The following is a 19,953-nucleotide window of genomic DNA, read 5'->3' as shown; positions in this document are numbered from 1 at the left end:
AAATTCTACTAAGCACACAGTTTTAAAACATCCATTTGTTGTAAAATATGGTGTTAAAATTCTTATACATCACATAATTACAGTTCCAAAGAATTACTCAAACTTCGCAAATACGTAAAGTTCAAACAGAGAAAACTGAAAGTATTCATATGAATTCACAAGCTCAAAAATACAAAAAATTTAACAGTTAATTTGGATTATTACAAAGCAATGACAAGCTAAACAGGTCTACATATCAGTGAATTGTTGAACCTTCAAAATGTAAGCATAAACATGCACGTTACAAACAGTTATCACACAAAAAAGAACAAGTTAGTAATAACATTTTCTAATAATAACTTTGCCAATATATTGCTACTAATCTCTAAGACTTTGTTTTTCAACAGACTAAAAAAATAAACAGATCTTTAGAAAACCACAAAGTTCAATAATTTTAATTTAAACATTTCAGGTTCCCCATACCCCTGCTTGAATAAGCACTCTGTCTTTTTTGCAAAAATAAATTTTTTAATTCTAGTTTTTACAGCATTATTTAAAAGGCAACTGTTTTTATGCAGTATATATGTTTGTTATTCAACAGCTATTGAATCAAAAGCTGAGCTGCCTGCCCATCTATGGTACTCATTTGGTCATGACTAACTTCTTTGGCCTTTGTCTCATTCCTATCCTTTGACAGTGATGGGTTTCTGAAACAAAAGGGACTATTTTTTTTCACAACTCTCATAATTACTGGAAACAAAACCATGACAGGTACAATTTAAGAGCAAAAACCCAGTAGTATGTATTGACAGAATAGAGAGGTGATAGTTGTGATTAAGAGGTCAAAGGCAGATGACCAACACATGACCTAGCAAGTACACTTTAAAAAATGCAATTTCATCATGCGTAGCTTAAAAATCCCTTAGAATAATACTTCTGCATGAGAAGTTAGATAAACAAGAAATGTAACAATAAGTATACTAATTAAAAGAGCAGAACATATTCTCTACAAGAAACAAAATCTCTTACTAGTGGGAGCCAACAACAATGTCCCTACTGAAGCATTCTAAGAATAATCATCAATTTTTGGCACAGGTGGAAGGAAAAAGTAATGAAGCAGAACAACACAAAGCTAGCAAATCATTCACAATATCTAACCAATGACAAGCCCTACTGGTGCTTGTTTTCAGGGGAAACTACTTGAAACTACTCAGTGTCTACCAAAACCAGGGTGTTTTACACAGCACACTGTCAAGAAGCTCAAAGTAAACTGGAAATACCTGAAAGTATGCTGAACACACTGCTAGGATGTAAGAGCTGGGACATTTTTTCTGTAGGTTTCTCAATAGAGAACCAATAAGTGACAGCCTCTCCCCACACCTTACAATAAAGGCTGTCTCTGCCCATCTATGGTGCTCATTTGGTTACGAGCGAATTCTTCACGCTTTGCCTCATTCCTATCCTTTGACAGCAATGAGTGCTCGAGAACAGAGAACTGTGTTCTTACACAGCCCCAGAAGTACTGGAAACAGAAACATAATTGGTCAAATTTGAGTTTCAAATACAGAGTTGCAGAGCTAAAACATAATGTTGCCCTTTTTATTTACACTTATGTCCACACAGACATTTAGGCTGTTCACCAAAAACCCATTTAGCTGTAACACACTGAGAGATGAGGCCTGAAGATGTCTCAACACAGAAATGTCAGATATCAAAATCTATAAATATATATATAAAATATATATATAAATATATTGGCTTTATTCAAAGCATAAAGTGCTAACAGAAGTGATGCTGGGTGTCCTGACTGTCAGTTTGCTGCTCAGCCCCCAGAGATCTTTTATGCTCTGAATGATGAAATGATTTCCAATATCAGCAGTCATTTGGAGACACTACTCAAGTGCCCCGGGGTGTCTGCAGATTAACCCATCCAGTCCATCTCTTTCAATTGCTACAAGATTTGCATTCTTAAAAAATTCAAAGGCTGTAGCAGAACCCTGTATTAGTTTTCTTAGAAAATACTTAGTAATACTCAACACTAACTGATTTTGTAGGTGGAAATTAAATGTCATCATGAACACCTCCACAAAAAAACATCCAACACTTCCACTCCTTTTATCCCCAAACTGAAGTTCTGGAGCCAAGTGACTTATGGCTGCACACTGGGTTGGCACTTGGGAGAAAATACTCAAATATCTTCCAGAGTCCAAGGAAGTATCTACTGGAACTTCAGCAGGGGCAATCTTTTGAGACTCTCATTGTGCAGCAGCCTTGATTTTAAATATCTAAATAACTTTCTACATCCAGACTTGAGCAACATAAATTCTACTGGTTAGACATTATATATAGATATATATATATAGAATAGATTTTATATATAGATAGACAAAATTAATGTAATTCTATTTGCCTGCTTGTCACATACGGTAAAATCTTGATCACCAGACAGATGAAGACTTACAAGATCTAAATAAATGATCTGACATCCCACAACAAAAACCTATCTTGGTAAATATATTTTAGGCAGGATTAGGTAATGCAGTAGGCTCCTGAAATTTTGAAATGTTGTCTTGTGTTCCAAAGGTATGAAAAATTGGGAGTGCAAAACCGAGGCTAGAGATGATTCTTCTTATTCTTTACAGTAAAATGTCTTTTAATAAGACCAGGTATCACAATCTCATTTTTCCTCAGAAGTACTTTTCCCTCTTAAGCCATTACATCCTCTTGTCTTTGAAGTGGTTTTCAGTGCTAAGCAAACACCATGAAAATTCTCATGCACGTAAGAGAAGCACAAACCATACTTTAGTACTCACTGCGATTTTATGATTCCTCATCATATTATCAAACTCTTCATTAATTTTTTTATATTTTTCTTCTGTATGTGGCGTGAGCACATATGAAGTGTCAGGGTCCGGGCTGTCGCACCCTCTGTGTTCCTTCTTGTTCAGAGCCTAAATAATGAAGTTAATAAAAAGGATCAACAAATAAAAAGTAGAGATAAAATAAAAGTACTTACAGGGCCTCGCTTGAAAATAAAATCACTATCTTCATTTAGTTTGCTGAATCTGTCCTCCGATAGTGGACTGTGCTCAAAGTAATCGTCAGCATCAGGGCTCTCACAACCATTAAGGCCTTTCTTTCTTAAGGTCTGAAATACAATTGGAAAATTCACATACAAATCATACTAACTTGCCAAGAAGTTTTGTACACTACTGAATCATTCAGAGCCCCTGAAACTACATTAAACTTTCACAGACAAAACTCACTGTGTAACAGACAGAATCAGTCTTTCACGACAGTAGCAAAGTACACAAAGAGAAAAGGTTCACCCAGGTGCCATCTCACAGAAAAATTCCCCCTACAACCACTTCATCTCCCCAGCATTGCATGCAAAATCGTTTTTAGACATTGGCTGATGGAGTGAAGTTTTCTGACAAGGAACATTCAAGCCTATGGCAAAGGAGTTCATGTATTCACTGGTAATTAAAAGCCAGTTTACTGGACCTTTAATGAATTAATTTTAGCATCCCAATTTTAATATTCACATTTTAAAGAGCATACAGTTATATTCTGACAAACACAGTGGCTAAAATTTTTGATCCAGTTAAATAACTGCAGGACATTAATATCTGTAACAGTCTCAGTAATTGATAGACAGGATCTTCCTGCACTTCTGTCATCCTGCACGATAACAAGAACTGCAAAAAAGAAATTACATAATCCCTCTCTAAAATGACTTAGTTTGCTAAATATAAGCTTTTTCAGTGTCCTTCAGACTAACTTTATGGAGCTACTTCCTGTTTTCTGATGGAGAACTCACAACAACATCCCCTGGAAAAAAAAAAAAGCAAGCTTGTCTACAATCCAGCCATTAAAGAAAGGATGTGAAACTACAGGTCTCATGACCAAATTACAAGATATATTTGTATTTCTTGTTTTTCTTTTTCACCCTATTACACAATCAGAAATTTCTCTCTGCAAGCTCTAATTTATAGCAAAAAAGTATTTAAAACAGTACCCATGGAAAAATCTTTAATGTTTCTAAATGAATTTTCAAAAGGAAAGCAATAAAAATTTTAAACAGATACATGTTATCTGTACATAAAGCAGCAGTAGGACTACACAGGCACAAGGGAGTTGCATACTTCCCTTTTTCAGAAATTATCTATATTCCATGAATTTTACATTAAAACCCGTGAAGATCAGAAATCTGCAAGCCGATGTTTCCAGCACCATAAAAACCCCCCATGTTTTCCTATAGAAGCAAATTACATTACGCACTGAAATTCTGATTTACAAAACAAAATATTTTAGCTCATAGTATTCACCAGCATTTTTTTACTGCCAACTGATTTTTAGTACAATAAAAAGTACACACGATTTCCTCACTATTCATATATATGCAAAATCCTGCTTATTTCTACCGCAGCTTGAAAACAGGAATTGAAAATCCAATTCGTCGCCTGAAATTCTTTAATATCACAGTTCACCATAAGCTGCAATTCCTTCTCAAGTTTCCTGGCTTGCTCTGCGTATCCCACACAGTATCTGGAACTCCCACAAAAATGTAATCACTAAATCAGCATATGGGGAAAACAGGTGTAGGCTCCTCCAGCACCTGTCACGGCTCCGATGCTGCTCCTCCAACCAATCAGCTGGACACATAAATGGACTTGGCCATACAAGGGCCGGCCTCGGCCTCTCAAGGTCAGAGCCTGTTATCCCTCTCGCAGCCCTTCCTAACAAGTCAGCCTGCCAGTCTGCTACACTTTGATATCAGCAGGGAAAATGTTAACGCTGTGTAATCGGGATTACACTTAACCCCTGCAGCCCGGGGCGCTCTGGAAATAGAACCCAAATGTCTTTATGTGCGCTCGGCGTCCGGGACACGATTACAGAGCTGCTCTGAGGCTCTGCAAAGAAAGGGTTTGCAAGACGTGCACACACAGAGTGCAGCTCCCGTGATAAACACGCTGAGGCAATTGAAGTCTTGCAGCAAGGGAGGTTCAGCAGAGCTCCTTTCAACAGTCTAAAGCAATCCAGTGAAAGCTTTTAAAAGCGTAATTCTGCCAGTTCATCCCCCCGAACGTATCCTCCGACTTAAACAAAAAGGAAGAGATTTAAATATAAAAATGCCTCCTTCCTCTCAGTGACTGCATGTCATTTTTGCTAACAATGGAGTTAACTCTGCTTTGACTCATGAGGAAGGAAAATGCCTCAGTATCTCCCGTTTCAGGTTCTGGAAACCGTCACTCCAGATGGGGTTCCTGTCATTGTGGAGGGATTTCAGCCACAGTTCCCTGTCACAGATAATAAGGCTGGGTCTGACAGCCAGAGCTCTGCCTCCTTATCACCAAAACACCAAGTGCCACTTGGAGGACCTGACCATAAAAAGCCTGCGAACTTTTATCAGTGCCCAGTAACACAATAGTAAAACATTCCTGCTCCGTGGCCAGGGCTGCCCACGGAACGCTGCGAGCTGCTCGCACGGGCAGGCGCGGCCGAGGCGAGCCAGCCCCGCCAGAAGCAGAACCAGAACCCGGCCCAGGCCCCGCTGCAGGGAAAACAAGGAGGGACACGGCCCCGGGAATCCGGGAATCGCCCCCTGGGGACACAGGAAAGCCAAACTCCATAAACAAGGGCTGACTCCGCCCTCGCAATTCTCCAGCGCTAAAATGTGTTGTTTCTTCAAATAATGTAAATAACTCGGCTCTCTAAGCGATTTCCAAGATGTTATCAAAATTTTATGAACTCTGAGGTTGTTCAGAGGAAAAAATGCCATTTGGTGAGACCAAGCAATTTATGTAACATGAAGAGAGTTTTACTTCTCTGCTGTGATATATAAGCTTGTTTAGAACAAAATCATAGTATCTGCAGTGGAGACTAATACATATAAGGCAAAAGTTTTTTCTTACCACAGCAAGAGGGGAAAAGAACATTAAATTTCAGGTTTTGTTATTGGATGCTCACTGCAATTACCTTCTGCTGTGAAGTCTTGTTTTCCAGATCATGTAAGGGAATGTGTAGCCCTTTCAGTAAATCTGTGTTACTTTCCACTTCCTCTAAGACTTAGCCAAAATTACTGGAAATTGTTCCAACGTGTTTGCCAACACACTGTATTGTGCCCCAGTAACTGAGATTGTGCAGCTTTGATCTCAGACTGCACTAAATGATGAGAGAAAAACACTGGTTTTAATAATGCTAAGTATTTACAAGGAACCAATACAGGTGTGAAGTATTTTTTAAAAAGAATGAAAGAAACACAACAATACATTTAAATGACATACGAAGTCACTACACAAGTGTTCCAGACAGCTCTGGTCATCTTGCTATTGCAGAATGACCCAAGAGCTGTAAACTGCTTCTGTTCCACTATTAATCTCTAGTATTGATTTATTTTGATTTGAATGGCAGAGCTTAGAAAATATTGTACGAGAATGGCTGGACCAGTGATGACTAGTTTAAATATTGCAGTCAAGCACATGGTACAAGAGCCCCAATATTTTTCCTGAACTTCCCCACACATATGCAAAGTAGTTTTTAATTGCACTTTGCAATTAAAATTAGCATTTTGCTAATTTAAGAAAATAATCATGCCTTGGCAAGAAGCATCTAAGGAACAGAAGAAGGGCTTCTTGCAAAACAACAACAGAAAGGAATAATTGGCTTCTCTCTACGATTCAATATAAATTTTACTGAAACCGATAATACAAATACCAAAGAGTATAAAAGCACAATAAAGTCATTTATTGTTCGATCCTTGAGGAAGCAGAGCTGATATTCAATCATCTCAGTGTAATTATCCTAGTACAAGCTTCCTTCCTCAAAATCCAGCAGAGACCCATGGAAGGCAGGAGCCTGAAGCCTGCTGAGCCCCCACAGTAGGAGATGAAGCCACCACCTTCCCCAGGCTTGTTGCAGCTCCTGCACGGCTCCCGGGGGCTGCAGACACTGCTCGGGGAAGCAGAACTCTGACCCAATAAACACACATGGGTCACTGCTTCCAGACACAAAGTGACAACCCCCAACTGGCCCCCTCCCATCAAGACCCCGGGCTTTATATCCCACTCCAAAACGACTCGTTGCTGTGATTAAAGAGCACAATCAGTGTGTTTTGTGCTCTGATCAGTGAGCTTGGTTAAAAAGCCAAGACTTCTGATATTGTGATCTGGGCTCCTTACCAGCCCTGGCAGAACTGTAAAGAACTTGATTATGTTCATTGTCACGTCAGGAAATGATATTTTTCTGCCTTAAAGCAATAATGTAGGATGACCTCATGTGTAAAAAGTGTTATGAAGTGTAAAAAAAGTGTCAGGTCATTCAAAACACTCAGTGTTTGGTTTCTTGTAATATTACACAAAAAGGAAATGGTTGTTGCTCTCAAAGCTACCATGCATCGTGTTAACAGCTCTATTTTTGCACTTACTATTGGAGCTGGCCAGAGAGGATTTTTGTTGGTATTTCGTTCCAATTCATTGGGAAAACCATGTCCAAAATTTGACTGAAATGAAAAGTGAGTTCCCTTGGAAAAGGCAAACCTTTCATTTAAATCCCGTGGCTAGTTCTGCTTCTGCTCTTGCAATCAGAGCACGGAAAAGCTGCAAAGCAGCACAAATTTGGAGTAAATATGTTTTAAATATCGTAACTTTTTAAAGTGTAAATATTCCACAGGCCTGAAGTAATGGAAAAGCCCTACTAGTACAGCTAAGTATTCCTGCTGCTCTGTAGGCACCTTCACCGTGAATATCAAAAGGATGAACTATTAAAATTTCCTGATGCTCTGGAGATGCCACACAATAGTGGAGAGTATTCTTTTCTCACTAAAATGACAAAAAATTCTCCTTGTCCATTCTTTATTTAACTTATTTTTGCCGGTTTATACTCGGCTGTAGCAGGAATAGGTGGACTGCCAACGTGTGGGCTGAGCACCACAGATACAGAGGAGGCAGAAGGACCGGCCCAGCCTCGCTGGCAGCAGCAAACCTCAGCCACCACGGATAATCACATCCTACATGAAAAGCCACACCTTTTTTTTCTGTGATAGTCACAGAACCGAAGGACAAATAAAGCAGTCACAGCACCAGATTCCCACCCAGTTTTCTTTCTTAATACATGAAAGATCAGAGAGACAAAACAGGGCATATTCCTTTGCTGCAGCTCAGCTCCCTTCCCACAGCAGGCAAGGACCACATGTATCACACCACAGGCTTTACAGGCAGCAGAACGTCCTGCTGAAAGCAAGACAATTGTTTTATTATTTGATTCCTGATACATACCATTGCCAAGAAGTTGAGCCTAAAGCCTGGCTGTTTTTCTCTGCTTTTATAACACAAAATATTCCACTTTCATCAGCCTGAACAATAGTAAGGTGTCTCATCTTTTAGATATCGTTATGTCTCCCCTATTATGTATAAAACATATTAAATACCCGAGGATTATTCTTAGTCACCAAAAGCTATTTTTAGTTTTTAAACTTCCTGCGGGTCAGTTTGGCTACAGAAGCATCATCATTGCTGTTTCTTTTCTCTAAATTAACAACACAGCTCTGCAGAGTCAGGCCTTGACCCTACAGCGCCGGGTACACAAATTTACCACTGTCTAAAATCCAAGCAGGAGTGAATGAATCCCCAGTGCAGCATAAACATCAAACGAGAACAGCCAGAGAAATACCAGATAAATCAACTCAGTAACGGTGTTTTGTCTATTTAAGCTCATCAACATTATTTCTGTAGGCTGAAATCGCTTTTTCCACAGACAGATGTAGTGTATTGTTTTATGTGATGTTTACAAAATTGATGTATTTTCCTCAAGCTCTATTAATATTCTCAACTTCAACCAGTGAAGCATCTGCAAATTTCCTTACGAAGCCGTTTTCCTGTCCTTTGAATTGAGAGGCTACTTACATTTAGCCCTAATACTATTCCTTTCAGTATCCCTGACACATTTTCAATTACATTTTGCCACGCTATCAGTTCAAATTTCACGTTCTAATTATAGCCACAAACACATCCATCCCAAACCAGCTCAGGGAAGGAGTGGTGCCCAGCTTTCAAAACTTCCCTGAAACGCACAGGAGGCCAAATTAGATTATGACAGACATTTCCATGAGCTAAGCAACTTGGAGAGCTTAACTTCTTAAAGAACAAGACCTTCCCAATCTTTCTGGCAGGCTCTCCAACCACAATACTGCAAGCTAAAGAAAATCTGAACTATTGACATACTCTGCTTTCAGCTTACTTAAATAATATTTTTCCATACTTGTGCTCAATTACTGGTGATATTTAAAAAGTAAATAATTGACATTATGCAAAAATACATGCACATGAAAAATTCTGAGTGCAGTACTTAAAAGTTTGCTACAGCTATTGTATTTCTTGGCCAAATGGTACAGTTTGCTACAAAAAAAAAAAAAAAAAGAAGGTGGTTTAGGATTAATTACTTGTTCCACGGATTTAAAATAAAAAACTTTTAAGCCTGCCTAGCATTAGCCATAAAACACAAAGAAAAAGAAGAGCCATTTTAGCAACGCTCTGCGATCAGTTTTAGGAAAAGGTATTCAGCATTTACAGATGAAAAATGTCCATGAAAAATGAAAAATGTTCATGATTTGAAATTTTATCAGTGTCCCTGCTATAAACCACTCTAAGAAAAGACACCATCTTGTTTCAAATGTTGGACCACTTCCAGTATCTGGCAAATTTTAACATGTATCCCTGGCTTGCTAAACATGAAAGCTAGCTGTCAAATTCCTCCCAGATATGATAAAGATGGCACTCAGGATTCAAACTCTCATTTATATAAAATAACACATACAAAAGGTTTTTAGACTTGATATGGCATGAAGTTTAAATTCTAGCCTGAAGCATCTTTGCTGTGAAACATTATTTTAAGCAGATAACCACAAGCAATTACTAAAGAATTAGAACTTTACAGGCTATAAAATCCACTCTTCACCCCCAGAATATTACACAGCCCTGGACTAGAAGGCACGGGCAAGGAGCTGTGTGCTTGTATTTGTGATTTTAGAGAAATGTTATCTGTGAACCGTGGACTCTATAAAGCAGTTACTGACCTACAAACAAGCTGGATTGCTTGGTCCTAAATGAACTCCTTGAGACTTAAAATGATTAGTAATCCATTAGCACTGATAATGCTGTTTCCACAGTGACAGCTTAGTAAAGCTCTCAAAGTCCAATTTTTGATGCATTTGTCTTTGTTTCACTTTCTATCCCACTCAGTAGATTATTAAATTTTATATCACTGAGCAGGTTTGCATTTTACCTATCCTAGATTTTTCCACTACAGAGTACTAAAGTGCCAGTTTAACTCAATCTTTTTCCATCTTTTTATGAAGAAACAAAGAGAAAATAGACTGATATTCATCTTCAAGAAGCAAAAATTACTCCTTAGCATATAAATTAAATACATTTTATAGTCCTTTCAGGGACTATAAATTTGCAAAAAAACAAAATTAACGGTAAAATGGAGCAAAACACAGTTCTATGTTAGAACATTCAAAGAGGTATTTCATGGCATATAAATGCTTTATTTCAGTCCTTATCCAAACAACAACACACAGATGTACAAACACAGCCTCCCAAATACAAATCTTCATGCACTTGCAATGGTTAAATTATAAATCAGCAGTAGCAGTAGCTGACTGAAGACCTCCTTTCAGCAACAGTGCACTGCAGATAAGCCATATGGAACATGAAAAGTTTCCAAGTGCAGCAATCCATCTGCATAATATCCTTCATAATCTTTTAGAAGTTCTTTAGGAAAAATATTATCTCCTACTCTTAGTTTGCCAAGAAAAAATATGGCTTAACTCTGATTAGAATTCATTTAATAAAAAGAATGGGGTTCTTTAGGTCTACCTGCTCATGTAGCACTGCAATTAGAAATACTTCTTGTCCTGAACAGTTCTTTACAGCTTTAAACTGGAAAGGATAACAGAACTATTTCAGAGTCTTGGTACTCAAGATAACTTAGTGCTATCAAAACAGTAATTACAACACGAATGGCAACCATTCCCAAAGAAAATGTTTAGTAGATTCCAAGGATTTATGCTATTGTTAAAATACTGTTCACATGTAAGATTATGGGAGCTGGCTACATCTCCCAGAACAAGCTCTAATACCTTTAATATTTGCATGGAACTGCCACCTTGCTTCACAAAAAAAAACCACCCCAAAAATAAGCAAGCTGAATAAGAGAAGTGAAAGCAGGTATCTGAAAACACCAGCTGAGATCAGTGTGTTCAACAGGAAGCAGAGAGCTTCCCCAAAAAAAAGGAAATAGGGTACAAGCAATTGCATCTGTGTTTTTACTGAACTAAAATAAAGAGAATGTGGGACTTCCAGACACAGCTCTAATAATGTCACAATTCATGTTTCAAACACAGAACTTCTCAGTTGTGTGTCAATACAATACATTTAACATGTTTTTTCCTGCATAGCCTCCAGTTAGTGCAAATTATTCAAAACCAAAGCACCTCTTTGAAGACTCTCCTGACTTAATGTGAAAAGAGGTGGGAAACCAAAGATGGGATCTTGAGAGGTAAGAGAGAAAAGGCTGTACAGGAATCAGGGACAGTGAAATTTGAGTAAGCTTTATCATGTAATTCCTGTCAGCATTGGATAAAGACTGGCTCTGGAATGCTTGAAATTTTTTTCTTTTTAAAAAGTCATTGTAATCAGCAATTACTGACTTTTACCTTATTTGCAGTTAAATGGTACCAGTTTGTTACAGTTATACAAGAGTTTACAGTGGGACAATGTGTAACACTTTTGATCAAAAAAAAATCCCCAAAAATCTAAAAAAAAATTCCCAAAATATTTGGGAGTTTTAAATAAAAAATGTACTATTCACTTCCTATTGAAATTATCTAGTATTTCCAGTAAAACATAAAATTTTAAAATTCATCCTATTGCAAATTTAACTAATTTGCCTGGCATTCCATAGTCTATACTGTGAATTACAGGGCTCCCATGTGAAATATCACATATGACATGAAGATGTACCAAAACCCCCTGCTAAGTCACTAAATGAACTGGATGTGTACAAGTATTGCAAAGAATGGTAAGTCACCTGTGTGTCACATGTCACATGTGTGCCATATGTGTGTCACATGTCACAGGCTGCTAGGGTATTCAGAGGTACCACAGAACTGCCACCACCAACATTTTCTTTCTGCAGGTGCAGTTACTCCCCAAAGCACTGCAGGAGCAATTCCCAAGGGAAGTGTTTTGTCCAGGTGAGTGCTGAGTGTCACAGCCCCGATGTGCCACAGCCCCTGCAGTAAAGCCCTGGCAGTGACCAAGCCACAGCCTGAGCCTTCTGCTGCAGCAGCACCATCAGCTCACGGCCCAAACATTAAGATTACTCAAAAGCAACACATTAAAAACAGAGACGTGGTGAGGTCAGAAGGCAGGGAGTAGTGAAGCACTGGAGATGACCCTCCCTTCCTTTGGGCAGCTCCTGCTAAAGCAGTGGCTGAGGAACAGCAGTGAAGAAGCAGCACTGCTGCTGTCCCCTCTTGTAAGGTGGTCAATCCCTGGCAGAAGACACAACTAAACCCACGAGCCTGGAAGTCAAAAGATGGGATTATATTAAATCTCCACTAAAATCAAGCCTGCCACAGAAAGAACAGTCCTTTATCTTGCTGTAGTTGCAGGAGATGCTTTGTTCTGGGTCTATTCTTTCCATGCACAGCTTGTGTAAAGTCACTCTCTCTTGATTAACAGATGCCACAGTCCTCACTTTGAAATTGCAAAGTAAAAATATACTTTTCTGTCACTACAGAATTTGAAAAGCACCAAATTCTGCAGCAACACAAGGGCTGTAGAATACACGAGACCAGCACAGCTTGAAGAACTTGTTCATACAATAATTATGTCTTTGTGTGACTGCCTGCATGAACTCCAGCACTAACAAGCTATGAGCTGTTGCGGATTTTCTTGGAGTCAATTTTCAATCCTACTTAACACATTGTCTCCAGAACGGCTAAACCCAGAACTGAATCTTTGACAAACGTTTCCTGAGCAGTGAGTGTGAGAACTGGACGTTGTGTATCTGCCCTATAAATTTCAAAAATAAAAGCATTCTCCTAACACAGAGCAGAATCAGTTGGAAAAACATAGCTTGCACACCTGGGAAATAAAATCAAGTTTCAGACAGAAGAGAATCCAATCCCTGTCTATTACAGGGGTGATTCTGCAGAGATTTTTGGTAGACAGAGCACACAAAAGGCCTGTACCAGTATTTGACATGGATTTAGGATTCTGGCCCTCCCAGCAGCACGGCCTCCAGAGGAGCACCCGATCCCATCTGAGATTGTAATGATGCACAGCCAAATCAGCTGCCACTCATTGCTCAGTGATCAGCTTTTTTCCTGGTAGTTTATTAAAAAATGAGAACATCACAGCAAATTTCAGTTCACAGCTTTAAAATCATGTCACTGGTGTGACTGTGACAGGGCTGGCATAGGACAGAGAGAACCCTCAACTGCAGCTCCATAAAATCACTGCTGGCAATACAGCAGCCAAGTATAGCCATTATTAGCAAGACTTCAGAAAATTCTATTAAAAGATGCATTCTAGACAAACTTCAGATATCTATATGCTTTAAGTAGTGACTAAATCTGGAATTCATCAAAATTCAGAATACCAGCAGAGCTGGGTAAATTTAAAGTACCAGCACTGTTTTAAAGAAGTAGAAGAAATAATGAATTCTTAACTCTAAGACACTAAATGTATTCACTGCTTTAGATACAAGGTAAGTACAGAGTTAAATTATTTGCAGGCAAATCAAAGCCGCTTCAAAAAAAAAAAAACAAATTAAATCTATCCTACTTCTGAAAATTCTTTATGTATCAGCAATGAAGGAATGCAAAACAACATTAACTTAGAACAAAAATTTTGGCCACAGACAAAGAATTAAAATAATATTGTTGAGTAAAACAGAATTATCAAATGCAAGATGTGGAAAAATTAACGATAACAGTAAACAGCTAAAAAAAAATACTGTATGTATTAAGTGTTGAATTTAATCTCTCAAACTAAAAAGAAAAGAAGAGGGGAGAGACATAAGAGACAAAGACACCATCATGAATGGCAACTGTTCTGATCAGCACAAAATGCACTGTTGTCTTCTGTCACAATACTGAAAAGAAATATTTGCTACCTTGACCACATTTTAAATTTTTCAAGGTAGTTGTTTTTTCCTAAACCAAGACTGGGAACTAAAAGCCCCAGGCAGAACCTGTTTATAAGTCAGGTTTATAGCAAACACATCTACTAGAATAAAAATACTCAAACCACTACACACAGACACATAAAAATATTCGTGTGTGTACATATATATACACACATACATATATATAAAAGCTTTTGATGACTCATTCCAGACCACTTCAGTTTTCAAGCACTTTCCCTCTTTTTAAGGTAAGCTAAAAGAAAATTTCAGTCCTTAACCATACATAAATCCTCCTCAATCACCTCCTTAAAATGTCTCAAAGGTATTTGTGTGCCATCTCAAATTATTTGAAATGTTATATGCAGTATAATTACATTTACATAATCATTTAGCAAATCAAGCCCAATAATGCCTACATTTTCTCAGCATCATGGGCAGATTACCAAGTCTTTTCCTTCCTTCACTAAAATAATTTTTAAGCTTCTTCCTTCTTTTAAACGTGCACCACTTATTCCCACAGTGTTTGGAGACCAAATCAAGTGTTTTGAACTACAAAAATACATAATATTACACAAATACATGTTCTTCTATCAGCCCAGAGCTTTTTTCTTTCTTTATTCCCCCCAGGTCTTGCTCACTTCTGGCAGTTCTCCATCTATCAAATGCACAGGAATGCAAAACAATGTTAACACATCAGTGTCAGCCTCCCTCCAATCTCCAGAGTGTGTTTAACCATCAGCATTCCTGGTGCAGCCTCACATTTCTGTAAAGCTGAGCTGATATTTCATGTAAATTTGCAGATTTTAGTCACCTACATTCAGCATCAGTTTTCCTTTTCTTAGTTGCAGGGCATTTTCTTCTTAAAAATAAATTTTAACACTTATGGTGTAGCTTGTGTTATAAAACATTTCAAAGAAATATTTTTTAAGAATTTGACCCAATTTCCACCATCTTGCTTTTCAGCTTTAAACAGCAAAATACAGAAGCCCAAATTGCTTTGCAAATCCTTATCTAGATCGGATACACCAGGTATCCACCAAGGAAGGAACTAAGATCAATTAACTGAAGGTCATTCTCATCTAATTTTGTATGTGTGCATCCAAGTATATATTTAGATACAATTCCCAGATCTTCATTTTCATATGAAGTCAACCCAAATTTAAAAAAAAAGGAAGCAATGAACCAATTCAAGTGCTACCAAAACAAACTACTACACACCAACAACAGTTCAAAATACACATTGGTTATTCCCAGCCTGGAAAAGAAGCAATGCTGGAAGGTGGAGAAAGCTGGATGAAAAACAAAACCAGAGAGCTTTTGGTTTATAAACACAGTGTTTCAACACCAACTTTTCTGTTTATGCTCCCCACACTGTTACACTTGTCTCTTGGCATATGCTCCATCTGGCTGGGGAGATGCATCTGCTTCTTCCTGCTGCAGGCTCTCCACGTGCAGCTGAGCTCTCCGTGCTCACTCGGAGCCAGGAGCCAACAATCCCATCTCTGATCCCTGAGATGTTCCTGACTACAGAACGTGCACTGCTCCTCTAACAGCTCTATTAACATTTTGTGAAAAGCCAGAGATGAAATGTATTTTAATGTAAGAAAACAGCTGATTACAGCAGAAGATTAAACTGGCTTGTTGACCCTGCTGAAAGCAGCACCAGGGTCATTTACCTGCTTTGTCTGAACTATGACAAAACCACTCTTACATCAAGCCATCACAAATGTTACTCCTCATTACAGTCACCAATTCCCATGGTAAGATATTTAATACAAATAGCCAAATCACTTGCTGGAATTTACACCAGAGCAGTCCTTCCACAAGAATGAGTATGATTGTAATAATTACATGCCATAGTTTAAGAGAGATTTTTTTTGTACTTTCTAGTTAGAATTTTTATTACAGATCATTACCTATTTCAAGGACAGCTGTCAATATCTGGGATATAACCTAAGCCTTATTCAGCACGTTACACTACACTGAAAACAGCATTAAACTACAGAGCACAGGAGAGGCTCATTAACTGACACCCACCCGGAATTCTCCTGGGCACAGATGCCAACTGGGAAAGTAGGTCACATTTTACACAGGCTCCTAAAAATCAAATCACCTCAGTCTGATGAGGTGAGATGAGGAACAAGGAAAACCTACCATGGCCTAGTGTAGGTGAAATAAACCCTGGTTTACTGTATCAGTCAAGGAAAATGAAAACATAGAAAAAAATAAAAAGCTGAGCTAAATAGGGAGAAAGAGCCATCTTCAGCCCTTGACTCCCAGGAGAAGTGAGGCTGGGAGGGAGGCAACAACTGTGCAACTGCTGCTTTCTGAGGCCTTCTTGAGGGGCAGAAGGATCCAAAATGGAAGTGATATCTTATTGTAAATAACCTGCAATAATCTTAACATCCTGCACTAAAGAAAATATACAAGTGCCTGTTCATCTCCCTCTTTTCCTTTGGATTTAAAAACAATGAATGGTCAAGGTCTCAAATTGTCTTCTATAAATTAAAACATTTTGTTGACCATATGGATACAGAATCCTGATAAAAACTGAAATTCCTCCCATTTTATTCTGCAGAAATACTTCTTTCTTCAGGAAAAATAATTACTTGTCAAGAATAATCTGTTACAGAAAAAAAGTCCATGAACATTAAAGCATCAAATGCTTTAACACCTACAGCAAGTCCTTCAAATCATAGACAGCACTTCAGTGTAACAATCTGCAACTGTGCCATTATGGGTTTGTAAAACTAAATACATGATCCCAGTATTTCAATAATTCAAAGCACACATTAAATAAAAATTTCACTCTTTTCAATACCTCTATATGGCCCACCTATGCTGTGTAAGAGCATTACCTCACACTCCAGTAACCTCATAAAAGAGCAGGTATAGGACAGCAATAGATCATTCCCATCTACAATGGGGAATTTTTTCATGTTCAGTCAAAGACCTAAGTGCATGCATCAAAAAAAATTTCTAATAATAATTTAAGATGCCAGCGCTCTCCCTCCCACTATGTTTTCACAAACATTCCAGCAGCAACAGAAGACACCAAGCTCTGAGCATATGAAAGCAATTCCTATGCCAAAACCGAGCAGGAGACAACTACAAGGGGAAGATGTCTCATCCATTTCATTTAATCATTTACAACATTGCCATCTACCCAGTGCTGGAAATAAGCAGTAGCAGATTTGTTTCCTCCCTTACCCAGCTCTGAGCTGTATGGAATCACCTTTCCTTCCAGCCCAGGAAAACCCACCCTCCTATCAGGACCTATCAGGACCACAGTGGGTCCAGAATAGTTCCACGGTCAGCCTATGTCACAATAAATACCATTTGTCACATTCAAGGAGGTAAGTGAATTACTAAACTAAGATCTATATATACATCAGCTATAACTCCATAAAATGGAACTACTTATCATAATTCAGTTTAGTATGAATTTGATAGATTTTAGGTGCTTTTCTGCAGTAATTTTCATTTGTTAAAATAGAATTTCAATGTCATTACAATAAAGAGAAGCCATTTTACATTGCTCTTTCAGCCTGTTTCCAAAATGTTGGTGATGTCACTAAACATCTATCACACTGCAAGCACCCATCAATCCAGAAAGAAAAAACCTGAAAATATTTCACAACCAGGCTAAAGAGCACACTGGGCTAATCTGAAGAGATAGGAGGATACATTCCTAAATTACACTGTATTTGAATAATAGGAATAAAGTCCCAAATTCCATACTAGCATAAAACATTAAACCCAGAGAAGAAAATTGGAAAGAATCTGCAGATGAGTCCTTGCATGTTCCCCCAGAGCACATCTGCCCTTGGATGCTAAGTGCACTTTTAATGTATTTGTCAGGGGGTCAAACACTTGACCCTGGTAAAATAAAAAAAAAAACACCAACAAGAAGAACCCAAAAAAGCAGCCTTGCACAGAATTATTCTGGAAGAGGTCCCTAGTCCTTGTGATGTGAAGAAGCACCATTACCATGAGTCACAACACAAAGAGCCCTGCATGCAGAACAAAACCCAGCTGAACTTGCATCCCTGTCTCAAATTCATGTCTGTCACAATCAAAAGCTCATTCTGCAGGAATTAGGTTTTCCCTTCCTCTCCAGTGGCTATCCCTTATTTATGCTAATCCAGTGACTAAGCCTTCAACTCTTCATGGCTTGTATTATCCCTCTCTTTAGAACTCAATGCTGAAGACAGAAGTTGGGGAGGGTTTTTTTTCTGATCATAAAAGACAGTTGACAAATTAGCAGAGAATCTTCTCAGAAAGAAATATAAAGCATTTATCTGTATCTCAGCTTTGTCAATCTGATGTTTTTGATGTTTTGCTTGCACACTCGTGTATAAGATCAGCTAGTACCATCCCTGTACTCTGATCCCTTTGGCAATAGGCTCTTCAGCTATTCAAGGCTAATCATTATTCTGAAATCATTCCTAAAAAGCAAGGCATTTGTTCAGAAGACAACTTCAGAATTTAAATTAAACCCTTAAGTCAGCCACCTGTTTTGGTCTATTTACAGGACTACTGGAGACATGCTCTGAAATGCAGTTACAGTACATCAAGGCTCCAATTGCCAAGAAAATCCTTGTATTCTACTGCACCTAATTTAGAAATTATGTACTGAAAAGGGTTTCTATTTAAAGCTCAAGCATTATAAAAAAGTAGATGAAACCAATACCTTGGAGTAAACATATTCATGTTATTCTATTACTGCAGAAACTGCAGTCCTTCTGCTGCTATTTTAATTGACAGTCACTGGACAACAAATTTAATTAAGTTCATTTATTCCACATATTCTCTTTTTTTTTGGCTTTTTTTTTCCTTGGCTGAACAAGGGGCAGCAGAGGTGGTGGCTGATTTGATCCATGTTCAAGATATGACTGGTGAAGTGGCTACTACCTCAGAGGAGAAAAAGGGCCAATATAATTGTCTGTTAGGCTGAGGCAACTCTGCTGACCTTCCTCTCCCACTCAGTCGATTTTTTTTCTCCCCATTAAAACCTTGAACATTTCTTCCTCTCCTTCCCCAGAAAAACAACCATTTTTCACACCTCCGTTTCCATTGCCAAATGTGATTGAAATCAAACATGTTTCCCAGAAACTGGCAGGGGGTGGAGGGCAGATGGGAAAACAACATGGCTGTAAAGACAAGTTATTGCCTTAGAGAAACCAGACTAAAAGCAGTAGTTCACATTTTATAACACGGTATTAAATAACTTTAAAACATTTAGTTAAAATATCTTAAAATACTCTGCATTGTACTATATTTTAATTATTAAGGAGATAAGAAGACTGACGTGTCTTTTCAAATTGTTACCTCAACGATATCTGAGTTGGTTCTGCTTTCGTGGGGCTCGTTGTATTCTGTGTATTTTAGTAGAACTTTGTCCATGTCAGTGCTGGCATACTGAAAGAGTTTGTTAGAGCTGTTAAAAATGATGAGTGCTATTTCACAGTCACAGAGCACACTCAACTCATAGGCCTTCTTCATTAATCCAAACTTCCTCTTCGTAAAGGTGACCTAGAGAAGAAAGAATAATGATTGATTTATTTTTTTAAAAACACGTAACAAGGGTTTGAAGGAAAATAATCAAGGAATACACTGACTGAGCTTACACCATTTACTCCTACTGTCATATGCAGCTTAACACAAGAACTGCCTATAATATCTGGTGCCAATTTTAGGGCCCAGTGCTCTCTATTAGACTAAGTTAAACAACTAAACACCCCCAACCCTTCCACTGGTAAATAACTACCAATGAGA

At 38.2% G+C, this 19,953-nt stretch overlaps 1 protein-coding gene across 8 annotated transcripts in view; it reads right to left on the bottom strand.

The window, feature by feature from the left end:
- The window catches only part of MEF2A (myocyte enhancer factor 2A), an 81,929-nt gene that overhangs the window by 23,560 nt on the left and 38,416 nt on the right, over positions 1-19,953 (bottom strand). For 4 of the 8 annotated variants that reach the window (XM_088172654.1, XM_088172652.1, XM_014874558.2 and 1 more), the window contains exons 3-4: positions 19,507-19,710; positions 2,793-2,930 (exon numbers count right to left, since the gene is read on the bottom strand). In XM_088172654.1, coding sequence (XP_088028780.1) covers positions 2,793-2,930; positions 19,507-19,710 — 342 coding nt within the window. Of the gene's footprint in view, positions 1-2,792; positions 2,931-2,995; positions 3,128-19,506; positions 19,711-19,953 lie in introns of all 8 variants that reach the window. The other 4 variants (XM_088172656.1, XM_088172655.1, XM_014874563.2 and 1 more) reach the window with 2 other exon arrangements.

This window comes from Sturnus vulgaris, chromosome 13 (assembly GCF_052056855.1).
Source record: "Sturnus vulgaris isolate bStuVul1 chromosome 13, bStuVul1.hap1, whole genome shotgun sequence".
In the NCBI taxonomy this organism is placed as follows: Eukaryota; Metazoa; Chordata; class Aves; order Passeriformes; family Sturnidae; genus Sturnus; species Sturnus vulgaris.
The sequence above is the reverse complement of the archived record's forward strand: the minus strand, read 5'-3'. Positions and strand labels throughout refer to the sequence as shown.